The sequence below is a fragment of the Montipora capricornis genome, chromosome 11, assembly GCF_036669925.1.
Source record: "Montipora capricornis isolate CH-2021 chromosome 11, ASM3666992v2, whole genome shotgun sequence".
NCBI lineage: Eukaryota > Metazoa > Cnidaria > Anthozoa > Scleractinia > Acroporidae > Montipora > Montipora capricornis.
This window is the reverse complement of record NC_090893.1, coordinates 15,220,638-15,233,137: the sequence shown is the minus strand read 5'-3', so window position 1 is coordinate 15,233,137 and position 12,500 is coordinate 15,220,638. Positions and strand designations below refer to the sequence as shown.

The 12,500-nt window shown below is 39.6% G+C and overlaps 1 protein-coding gene across 2 annotated transcripts in view; it reads right to left on the bottom strand.

Annotated features, from left to right (window-relative positions):
* Positions 1-1,068, bottom strand: part of LOC138025050 (inactive pancreatic lipase-related protein 1-like) — a 12,953-nt gene extending 11,885 nt beyond the window's left edge. Inside the window, exons 1-2 of one of the 2 annotated variants that reach the window (XM_068872302.1) lie at positions 1,037-1,068; positions 270-373 (exon numbers count right to left, since the gene is read on the bottom strand). In XM_068872302.1, coding sequence (XP_068728403.1) covers positions 270-333 — 64 coding nt within the window. In that variant the 5' untranslated portion in view covers positions 334-373; positions 1,037-1,068. Of the gene's footprint in view, positions 1-269; positions 456-1,036 lie in introns of those variants that run through there. The other variant, XM_068872301.1, reaches the window with a different exon arrangement.
* Between the last annotated feature and the right edge of the window lie 11,432 nt (positions 1,069-12,500).

Sequence of the window (12,500 nt, the reverse complement as noted above, 5' to 3'; positions counted from 1 at the left end):
AATTAAAGGGAATCAAACTCAGTATTGAAAATAGCTTGTGGTAGTTGAGTCTTAATAAATGATATTTTTCGGCTTGAATCCGATTCGTCTTTGCCAACATATATGTACCTATGAAAAAGTCGATTTGGTGAGCTTACAGACGCATGAAAAAGTTTATAATTCCGCACGAATGTTATTATTAATGTGATACGTATACCGCAATATTGAAATTAGATTAACGATAGTAAAAAAATAAGTTAAGTACTCGTAACTGAATGCTATCTACTTACCCTGTCCCATTGTTACAAGTGTTAAAAACACGAAAACGACTGTGTTGCAATTGGCGACTGCCATTCTCTAAACACGTTCCGATTAGTGATATGACCACTGCTTCCTTAGGGTCCGGACGCACTGGACTGACAAAATTTGTTTAGCCCTTCCAAAAATTTCGACAAAATTTGTCTCTGCCAAATTTTCTATTTCTCAAACGTGGGCGCACTGAGACAGCAAAATATTTGTTAACCACAAGTGTCAATCACACGAAAATAAACAGCATCGCTTGCGCTTTGTTCGCCGGAAAGGTTACATGAGATCTCAGGAGTCATGGGCTTATGGTGATCTTTAACCGCTTTGATCGAATATGTTCCCTCGGTATATTATTGCTTGCATTCTATTATTTTTCATCCTGGAATTCGTTCAACTCCAGAAGAGGCAGTTGCTACTTCTACTATGCCAGTGGAGGCTTCACCTTGTATGACTGCAACTGGTTCTAGAATACCACAACAGATTTGTCCGTAGAAGGCCGACTGAAATACTCCGACTAAAAATAGAGATCAAATTTTTCCTTCAAATCATGGCGTGTTAATTAACAAATCTGTCAGATTTCACGCCTGACAAAAACTGGTCCTGCTCCGAGGAAGGACGACGACGTCTCTGAAGTTTGGTAAACCTTGACAAAATTTGGTAGATCTAAAAATCACCGGGCGCACTTGTCTCAGGGAACTGGTGACAAATTTTCTCGCAAAATAAACAAAAATTTGCCCAGTGCGTCCGGGGCCTTAGTGTCGTGAAATGAGACAGTTCGTAACTGCTTGGTGTATGTTAATTAGCAATTAGAACCGTAGCCCGCAAGGTCCACTGGGCAATAGCCCATGAGACGAAGCCAAATCGGCTTTTGACCAGTGGCCCTTGAGGGCGAAGGGTCTAATTGTTTTAGTATCACTCAACTAGTCGGGCAGAAAAGGCAATAATAAAGTTAACAAATGCAAGTTGAAGAAATATTTATTTGGGAATAAAACGAAAGAAAGGGTCACGCTTTTCGCTACTCGAGGACTGTTACTAATAGCCCTCTAGTAGCGTAGCCAATCAAAATTCAGCATTTGCATTTTGGGTGATACTAATTACAAATACTCGTAGAATAGCTATTACAGGACGCCTAGAAGGGCGTATCCGTGGGCTGCACAAACACTTAACACAAGTGTCCAGTACAGTGAACTACAACTACAGGTGAAGTGCGGACCCAGAAAGGTATCTCTGTAATTTAAGGTGGCTCAAACCAGCTTCAACACTTGAAAGAAACGTTCTTATTAGAAGGATTGACACTACAGCACTTTATCACTTAACATCAATGATGTTATGGTATCATATCAAACACCGACTATTGCTGAAAAGATTCGGTCATTTTTGTGACGTAAAAAGTTACTGTGGCAACAGGAAAGCCCTGCAAAAGCACCTTATGTTTTGGCTTTAGCTGCTCATCTGTCAAAAACGAACTCGGCGAGCCCCATTTTTTTATTTCTGAAATGTGATCAGCATGCCAGAATGAAATTTTATGCAAAATTAAAAACAAAATTTGTGGAGCAAATTTAGAGCCACCTTAAATAATTGAAAATTTAAGGTGGTTCTGAATCTGTTTGACCAGGAGCCCATCTGGAGCATGCAACTGCCATACAGCGTCTGTGAAAGGGCGTTTTCACGAGTAGGTTTATTTTTAGACTAGCCCTTCCCGCGAATTAGGTCCAAAAACAAAGGCAGTTCCGGTTCGGTGATCCTATGACGTCAGCTTAATTTCTTGTAATTGGTCATCGGGCTCCTGTAGGAGTCTCATTAGCGGGGAAATTTAATCTAAAAATAACCTTACTTGTGAAAACACCGTTGCACGAAAATAGGTAAGTTGTACGCTCCGGGTAATGGGCTCCTGGTTTGACATAATTTTTTAAACTGTGCCGAAAGTTTTATCTTCGTCTGCTGATAAATTTTGTGCAATAAAAAAATGGGGTCACTTAAGTCGTGTTTCAGATATGAGCAACTAAAGCCAAAATATAGGGTGTTTTTGCGAGTCTTTCCTGTTTCCATGGTAACTATTTACGTTAGAAAAAATGACTCCATCTCGTTGAACAATAATTGATGTCTCACATGGTACCATAACATCGCTGTTACGTGATAAAGTGTTGTAGTGCCAATCCTTCTAATAACAAGGTCTCTTGAAAGAATTTCGAATCATTTTGCCAACGTTCGCCGAGTCATGAAGGGTCAAGTTCGAGTGGTTGGTCATTTAGAAAAATAGTATTTTGCTCTACCTTGCATACGGAACCCGCGCCCGCAGTGCGGGCGGTAGTCAAAACCGTGCTATCCTGTCAATCATTTGCCCTTTCACCGGTAACAGTGCATTTCGGTTGTGCGTAAATGGCATTGCTGTCGATCTACCCCGTGGAAAAGATGCGACCAGTCTTTATTTGCGAGGTGAACACAAATAAATATTACATTATCAATACGGTTTTGCCGTCTTCTTACACTTGATTCGAAAATATCAGCCTGAATTCGTCTTAAAATAGTACGAAAAAATATAAATAACAGCCAAAGCACAACAGCTTACGTTCGAATTCTGCTCGCGGACAACTCATGTTTGTTGACAAAAAAATTGCCATTAAATGGTTTTCTGGCCCCTTATTAATAGCGCTCACATGAATTTTAAATGGAGAATCGGGAAAGAAAAATTGCCAAGTTGATATTTGTTTCGTGTAAACATACGTTTTTAAGTAGCGAAAATTTGTATAAGCACTACAAAACTTTTATTGACCATTGCTCGAAGGAACACCGTTTATAAGCTGCAAGGAAGTCGCTGATGAATTTTGCACAAAAACCTCGGCCCCTAACACGGGAAAGCCAGACTTGGAAAGTTTTTCAGCAAAGGCTCACTAAGGAAGAGCTTCTAGAGCTTCCCCTCACGCAGGTCGCCAGAAAGGTGCAAACAAGCTGATTCATGTCCGAAAAGAGCAAGATCTAGAATAGACTAGAAGGGGCAGTCAAAATTGTGTTTCTCGTATTGTGTGAAAATTCATGCAAAACTTTTCCCTCACTTCCAAATAAGAACTTGCTGTGTCTTGCAATTCTACAGTGAATTACTATGAGGCCAATAAGAGAATCAACATCAAAGAGGCACTCCCAGGGGTTTTGGGGAAGAAGAAAACATGGCTAATTTGAACTGGGGAATAGAGTAACAATATCAAAATATTTTAGGGAAAGGAAGAAAACCAATTTAAATTTTAGGGATCAAAAAGCTAGGAACAAGTTTGAAAGTAATTTGAGGAACAACATGGAAACACAAGCAAATATTTAATGGAAACAAGGACCCCTCCCCACAGGAGGGCCTCATCAAATGTTCTTCCTCTTTCATCCAACAGCTCAAACAAGCAATTCCAACAATTTTTGAATGACCGACACGAAAAGAAGACTCTCTTAGGGAAATAAATTATTTATAATAACACTTTAGCATGCGAAACAATGGTACACACATACATATACATATTTATTAATCCTTTGAGTGAGGGACACTATACAGGATGCTAAAAGGTCAAACGGGTCCGACGGGAGTAAATTAAAGGCTACATAAGAGCCTGACATGGTCAGATGCTTACAAGCACCCTCATGCCCATGTTTGTAAAAAAGCACAATGAAGTATTCCTTGCGGCTGGTTTAGGCATTGTTTCATCTTTCAACATTGGGCAAAACCAAATCAACTCCATTCTCAGAGGGCAATGGGGAAAGAAGCTAGGAGAAAAAACTGGCCTTAATCCAATTCTCCCAAGGTAATCTTTACAGAATAAGATTATTGAAGGAACACTTTTGAACGCTAACCTTAAACCTTTTAAAACAAGCGCAAACAATATTAATAGTCTTTAAATTCACAAAATGTGAAACAGCATATTTTAGTCTCATATTAAATTAGATTTGGCTGCAATACATTCCTTAAAACCATGCAGAACTATTTACCATAAAATGTGGAACATTTCCTGCCTATCTAAATATGCCACAAAAGGGCTCCAAAAAGCAACCAGTTAAGTTTTTAAATAACGATAGTGTCTCTATGGAGGTCTGAGACAATACCTAAAAATTAAATAATTTGATGTGATCAAGACATTGAATGACCAAGCAATAAACAAACAGCAGCAATGTATGTTAGGTTCACAAAGTGGGAATGAAAACAAATATTCCTCAACTGATGTTTCAATATGCATTTAAATTAATTTTCTATCAACAATTCAAGGGACTGACTTTTCACTGGTATTGATTTACGTTTGCATGATAAGTTTGAAAGTGAATCTGGAAACCACAGTGCCCTATAAAATGGGAAACAGCTTTAACAAACCCTTAAACTGATATTTTACAACAGAAACCATTGTTGATGCCCTGCATTGTTATGGCTACAATTATTGTCCATTCAACCAACAGTTTCTCCTAATTTTGTGTACCATTCACTTGTTGGTTCCTTAATAAAAAAATCGCTAATTCAATTAAGGATTCAAGTCCTTTCAAATCATCAAAGTTACTTTGCGACATCAGGAACAAACGAAAAAATACAAGCACTGAAGAACAAACAAATTAACTGCTCAAGAATGCACGACTCCCTTTGAAACAGCAAAACAGGATCCTCGAGTCACTAAAAAAGTGCTGCATGCTACGTGGATGTTTGTAGAACGATCGCAAGTTGTAATCACTGAAAGAAAACTCCACTCCAGATCTGATAGACGATGGTCGTGCAAAACTTGCCAAGCACGTGGAACACCCAACAGGATTGTTTGTTTTTTGGCACAGCAGATGAACGAAAAATTGTTCCCCTCACTATTCACCTGAAGTTCGATCATGATGGACACACACAAACAAGTGCTGAAAGAACTTCAAAAGGTCAGACGACCAAATGTGATTGACCCAACACTCGTTAGAGCGGCTCAGTTATCGGACATCAAAGTGCTGAACAAACCAAGGGATTTCGTCGTAAAAATGTTCAGTCAGCAACGTCTTCTTCTACAGAATAAAGTTCAAAAAGCGATCCTGGTTGTTAATCACATGCTAGCCCATGTCATAAACTGGATAAAGTGGATTGGCAAATTGATTGTCAGAACAATGCGTCATTTCTGTCTCGCTGAGTTCAAAGAAGCAACGGTCAAGAGAGTCACAAAAGAAGGCTGAGCGAATGTCCACCGATCTAACCAATCAGAACGTAAACAATTGGCGTGACGTCAGATAGCACAAGGATAGCACAGTTTTTCCCGCTCGCTGAATTCCGATTGGTCAGTTTAAATTTCAGTAGCTCCCGCCGTATGCAAGGAATTAATAGGGAAAATGTGACATTTCGGTCCTCGGTTTAATTTTAAGTTTAAGAGGGATACATTAAGAGCTTCGAAATTTCCGTGACACTTCTGCCTAATTTGATATTTTATTTGACAATGGAGTTCGCAATCATATTGATCGCTGGATTCAGAAGAGCATTCAGTTATTAGTTACAGATTTAAGACAACAAGATCCTCTCTTAACTCAGTGAGAATACATATTTCATGGTATGCTACCTTACCGCTCCACCAGTTCGAACTTAAGCCAAGTCAAGATCAGTTTCAGATATCGAGACCGAGACTCCGTGAACAAAAAAATAGAAAAAATAGAAACGCAATATCCGAGGTCCAAACTTTAATAATAAATATAAGCAATAACCGAGCTTGCTTCAAAAATTAAAGTTAGAAGACGACAAATTGGTATATTCATTTTAAGCCAGGCATGGGAAGAGCAAATGCAACGCAAAATTCATTACGAAAGATAACTTTGCCCTATCCATTTCTTTCCATCCCGTTGGAAAGAGTCGTTTTGAATAGGGTAATCTTTCTTTCATTAGCATTAGCCAATCGTTTTCTAACCTATAAGCCAATATTGAAACTACATTGGATAATGAGCTATCTTTGAAATTTTGGGCACAATTTACCAAAAATCTATGAGTAATGATCTTTTGCCACGTTGTGGCTGCCTTAGTCGTAGCCATGCATCGTCATTTCTTAAATTCCTTATTGTTTTTTTAATAGAGGGGCTCGTAATATCCCCTCCCCCCTCCCCCACCCCGCAATCCCCCTCAATCCCCTTCTACTTCCGCCAGCTTGAACGAAGCTAAAGTCTTCTGGTTCGTCTAAGGTCTCTCATCTGCAAGTTAAAAAAAAAATGTATATATAATTTCATTGTATTCATCTTCAGTGAATTCGTTCAAATTCTGTTAACCTTAATTTTGACGTTGTTCATTCAGATTGAGATTTTTTTCGCATAATGGTTCAAGTTACTAAGGTTGAAAAATTGCTGAGTCTTATCAAACGATTTTCAAATGAGTGTCGAAAGTAATTAGCTAATTACTTTGGTTTTGCATTTACTTCACTCAGTGATTGGTTCAAAGTTCTCGCGCCATTTTTTCAACCAATCAGAAGTGAAGCCAAAACCAATTGTGGCTTGCGCGTGCACATTTCCCCGCGCTTTGTGTCGGTTACGTGTAATTACTTCGAGTTTTGATTGGTTTACTGGATTTGTCTCCGTCCTTCTTGATTGGCCAAAGTAATTACTTTGGTTTTGGTTTTACGACACTCATTTGAAAACCGCTCTAGTACTAATGATTGCTTTAAAAACCTCGCGCAAGTTTATGAAGGAAAACAACACAAATCGCGACTCGCACGTGCGATTTTCCCCGCGCTTTGAGAAATTTAAATGGAATTTTTACGAATTTGTCAGTTCAAGTTCTGATTCTATGAAAAGCTAAAAACGGAAACCAGTTCCCAGGGCATTTCTCCGCGGAAAACGGGGTTGTCGGAAGAAAAGACTTCAGAACGAGTTTGACTCGAAACGGCAGCCTACAAATCATTTTTACGGTACCTAATTTCCCTTTATCGACCCACCAATGAAGCACCAAAGTTCCTTTAGGAACAATCCCTATCATCAAGTCTGAGATTTCCGCTTTGTCAAGTGAGTCAAAACGAAACCTCCAAAAAGGACTTCTGGCTTTAAATAATGCATCTAGGGAGGCTCAAGTAAAGGAAATATGCGTTCAGTCTGTTACGAGGCCAAGAGAGCGCTTTCCTGCCAGCAGAGGTCTCAGTTCTTTTGCGTTAGCTTGGCTGACGAGTACGCGGAAAGAGATGTGTCAAACATCACTGTGTTGAGCATGCACGGCGGTTACTTAGCGATCGAATCCTCACGTGAAAACGGAATGCGCAAGACACAGCGGGGCCAAATCACAGTCAGAAAAGATATCATGAGACATGCGTTTTGAACAGTCTCTTTCAAGGTCAGGGAAGGTGATTGCGGCAAAGGTGAATTTCGACCCATGGCAGAAAAAGAAGATAGACCTCTTTTAGCAGAGAAAGAGACTGGGGACGAGAGGAGAGAACACATTCACCATATATGGGCCTCTTCCAATGATAATTTCTTTTTCAATCTAATTTTAGACCGTGATCATGATGAGCGGCTACAGGCTCCTACTTGGATAACATTGTCTGCGCTACCATGGGCACGAGACCAAAATAACTTTCACAGCACGGCGCAAAGCTTAAGGTGGCCTCAAGTCAGTTTCAACGCTTTCAAGTAACGTTGTTATTAGAAGGTTTGGCATTAAAACGCTGCATCATGCATCATCATAGGAAACGCCAATTACTGCTGAACAAGACGGGGTTATTATTGTGACGCAATTAATCACCGTGGCAACGGAAAAGCCCAGTAATAACACCCTTTATTTTGTCTTTAATTGCTCATATCTCAAAACAAATTCGGTAACCCAATTTTTTTTATTTTGGTAGAAAGGGATGAGAAGGCCAAGACGACACTTTTCTGCAAAGTTTTAAAAAATTCTGTATAGTGAATTCAGAGCCACCTTAACTGTGGGTGTTTTTAAGGTAGCTCTGATGCTGCATTACAGAATACTTTTAAAAACTTTGTACAAAGTTTCATCTTGGCCTTCTGATCCCTTTCCAGCAATAAAAAATGAGGGTCAGCGAGTTTGCTTTTGAGATATGTACAGCTGAAGCCAAAATATAGGGCGTTTTTGCTGGCCTTTCCCGTTGCAAAGGTAACTTATTACGTCAACATAATGACCGCATCTCGTTTGGAATAATCGGTGTTCCATATGGTAGCATAACATTGCTGTTATGTGATATAGTGTGAAGTGCTATCACTTCTCAAGAGAGTGTTTCTTCAAAGTGTTGAAACTGGTTTGAGGCAACTTAAAATAGATTGAAAGAAAATATGGAGCATGGGAGTATGTTCTCTCCTGGCCCTTCATCCTCTCTTAACGAGGCTGATCTCCAACAGACAGAGATTAATGGTTTCGGTATCCTGTACTCTCTACAAAAAGTAGGGGTTGCATTGCGGTCCAGCATCTAAGGTAACACACAGACAAGGGTGTGTCGTCCTTTTTCCAGAACTCAAATATTTCTAACAATTTTCAGATGCCATAACAATGGCAGCAATTTCTTCTCAGTTCTCCAAAAGGAATTAAATGTTGGAGTGTTGGAAGACGAAATGACACTAGGGAGATTTAGCACGCCCATTGCTGTAAAAGCCAATTAAAACAAAGCTATCTCAGAGTCGCGGAAAATATGATACTTTTCGCGGGAAAAAACCCATGCCTGAATAGAAAATTTACTCGGAAAAGGTTGACTCAAGGAATTAGTTGAGATAGAAGCTATCCTTGATGAGCTCCAGACGGCAGTGAATAACAAACCTTCAGAGGCTGCATGCTCATATAGGGGCAACGAGATGTGGAATACACTTCTTCGAATGCTGCCAAAAACCCCGATGATTACAAAATTGCTTACCACAAAATGGTTTCTTCTTGTTTGTGTTTAAGTAGAAGTTTCCAGTTTTGCTCGATTCTGCATAGTATCCCATACGTGAGCATCCATCTGGTTCACACTGCAAACACTTTCCACCTTGGAAGACTTTGTAACTTTCTCAAGGATACGCTGTCCAGTCGTATAGTCCTTTTACAGTGGCAATGTAGTAATCAGGAGCTCTTAGATGGTCGCATGCTAAAGAACCCACAGGATCCGTTGAAAAATATATTTGTTATATAAACATCAATGAAATACCAAATGAGCTTTCACACGAAAACACATGTTATTTTGCACACGTGAAAAGATCATTGTTGCTATGGTTGCATGTGAAAAGCGTGCCTTTCGTGAAATGATTTTTTATTTTATTGGTGTTCATATGATAAATAAATTACATGGCAGCTTGGAGAGGCGAAATTTTTCATCTTGTGTTGAAAAATATTTCACGAATGAGCGCACGTAAGCAGCGAACAAGTGAAATATTTTTCAACACTCGAAAAGAAATTTCTTATCTCCGCGCGGCCGTGTAATATCCTCTATATAATTATGCTAGAGTTTGAGAAACAACGACAGCTGCTGAAGCAGGAAAACCAGAAAGCGTTAATGTTATTGGTTCAAAAAAGGAAAAAAAAAACCATGTTACAAGTGCGGACGCATTTCAGTACATTTCAGTACGGATTTGAGCAAGTATGTTAGCGTTCCTTTGCATAACGTCGAAGCGAAATCACCAAATTTGCAGTTTTGACAACAACGTTAGGATGCAACAGAGGATCTTTCATTCTCTATTTCCACTCTGAAAGCGCTCGTACCAGTTTATTTTCAGGATACTTCGCCCATATTGTAGGACGTGAGAGAGACTGAATACTCGCGCGAAAGACTCGTGATCAAGCAAAGTCGTATTTTGAGGTAACGTTTTCGTCGACCGTCGCGGTCGAAGATTTTTAACTTCCTTATGAAACGACGACGTCGACGCCAACAACAATGCCTCAAAACAATGATATCATTGGCTAAAAGAACATAAATTATGGTGTTGCACGTGTAGCACGGATCTTACCAAATATGATTTGATACGTTGAAAAAAAACATATTAGGGAGTCTAAGAAGTGACGACGTCTACGGCATCGCCAATTACAGAAAGCAATGATATTATTGGTTGGCATAATAATAATAATACTTTGTTTACCCTTGGATTTTAGAGTATTCTGTTGGCTTTAAAATTATAAATTATAGTCAGAGCGGTGGTTCCCTTAAGCTTTGAGATCGCCTTTAGCCTGGGGAAATGTTATACATCGCTTAGACTCCTAAACGACTTCAAACGTACCTTTAATACTGAAGAATGGACAGCCTAGCTGTGTTTTACCACCATTCGGGTAAAAATCGGCGTCACTCATGTTCAAAGTAGTGCCAGCAAAACCCCGTATCAGTGTGTATGACGTCCACAAATGTCGAGGCGATACTCTTCCTTCGCCTTGTGAAAAGCGGGATCTAAACCTGGTTTTTCTCATAATGATAACAAACAAGGTGAGTAAGAGCGCTGTTGGGAGGGGGGGGGGGGGGGGGGGGGAGAGGCGGAAAAGCAAAGACAACGTTAAACCACAGGGTATAACATTTATGGCATATGCGTTAGAAAGTGCACGTACAAAAAAAAAAGTGATTTTGAAATTAACTCCTTCTTGACTTTGAGATTTAACAAATTGGTGTCAGTTATTTTTTTTTTTATGCGTCTGTCCTCTTACTGATGATAAGTTGAGTCATAACATTGTCAAAGTGACTATGGAAATTACAAGCAGCGGGCTGATGTCAATTTGTTTTTTTTTTTTTTGCAATAACAAACCCCCAAACTGGTTAATTGCCAGCCTCTGCAATATAAATATGGTTATTCTCTTATTTACATTATACCATTCCTTTGATACGAGAATCACAGCGAAAAAAAAAAAAAAATTATCGTGAATTTTCTATGACAAAAATTTGTTCAGAAATCAAAAGTCTACGTTAATTGCACACACCAGGGTTACTGCTTAGTATCTGGCTAGAAATCGTCTTCTCACTTTTTACCCTGGCCGCGCTTTAGCCATTTGATGAGGGCCAGTCTCGAGCTTCTCAAGTTGCCTCCTTCTTGCCCAAAAGAATTCTGGGTAATTCTGCCATTCCGTGACAAAGAAACATTTACGCATGCGCCGACGGAATGTTTGAACAAGAGAGAAAAACGCAGTACCTCCAGACACCGGCGCTGGAGCGTCGTACCAAACGAGTCATCCCGGGATTTCGGCCCGTGCGATCGCTTTTGGACGCAGTTGGCCCTTCGCTGCTTTTTGCTACCGACCTTGCCTCCCGGTACGGCATTGAGGGAGAGATATGTCGGCCCCTAAACCATATGTGACAAATCCCACGCCTACTCACAGCTCCAAACCGCCCTTGTCAATTTAACGTAAGAATTCGATGGCTTAAATATACAAGGGAAAAGTCATTTTATCTGACATGTGGTAAGCACTGAAGGTCGCAGATTACAAAGTGTGCGCAGGCGCCCTAATAAAGTAATATACTTACATGCATTTCATCTCGAATTTCAGAACAACTACAAGAGCTAATATCTTCAAGAAATTACATTTACAGCTAAAATACATCACATATACAGATACATACTGAATACATAATATTTAAAGATATAATAATTAAAAAGAAAAGCCACTGTACAAAATGAGGCCCTGGATTATCTTTTGAAACCAAAAAACTCAGTGGTACGGATAAAATCAGGTAGCGCATTCCGTTACTTAGCTGATACGTAAGAAGAAAGAACTAAGAAACATAACTGGTTGATCTAGGTTTATTGAGGGACAGAACTTAATTTTCGCGAAGATCGTGCCTAAAAAGAGTACGGGAGAGAAAACGTATTTCTCAGATGAGCAGGAAACTGGGAAAAAACATCATACTTTTATAAAGTAATATGAGGAGAGTTTGAATGCGCTTATTGCATACTAGAGATGTAGTGTTTGACTTTAGTAGTAAGAGAACAGGTAATCTGCAAATATAAATCTGGTTATTCTCCTATTTACATTATACTGTTCCTTTGACAAGAGGATCACAGAGAAAAAGGGACAATTTTTTTTTTTTGTCGTGAATTTTCCATAACAAAAATTTGTTCAGAAATCAAAGTCTACGTTAACTGCACACACCAGGGTTACTGCTTAGTATCTGGCTAGAAATCGTCCTCTCACTTTTTACTCCGGCCGCGCTTCAGCCATTTGATGAGGGCCAGTCTCGTGCTTCTCAAGTTGCCTCCTTCATGGCCAAGAGAATTCTGGGTAATTCTGCCATTCCATGACAAGGGAAGACACCCGATTGTCATTTCATAGATTTTTTTATATGTGTCGGGCCACCCAGTCCTACCAG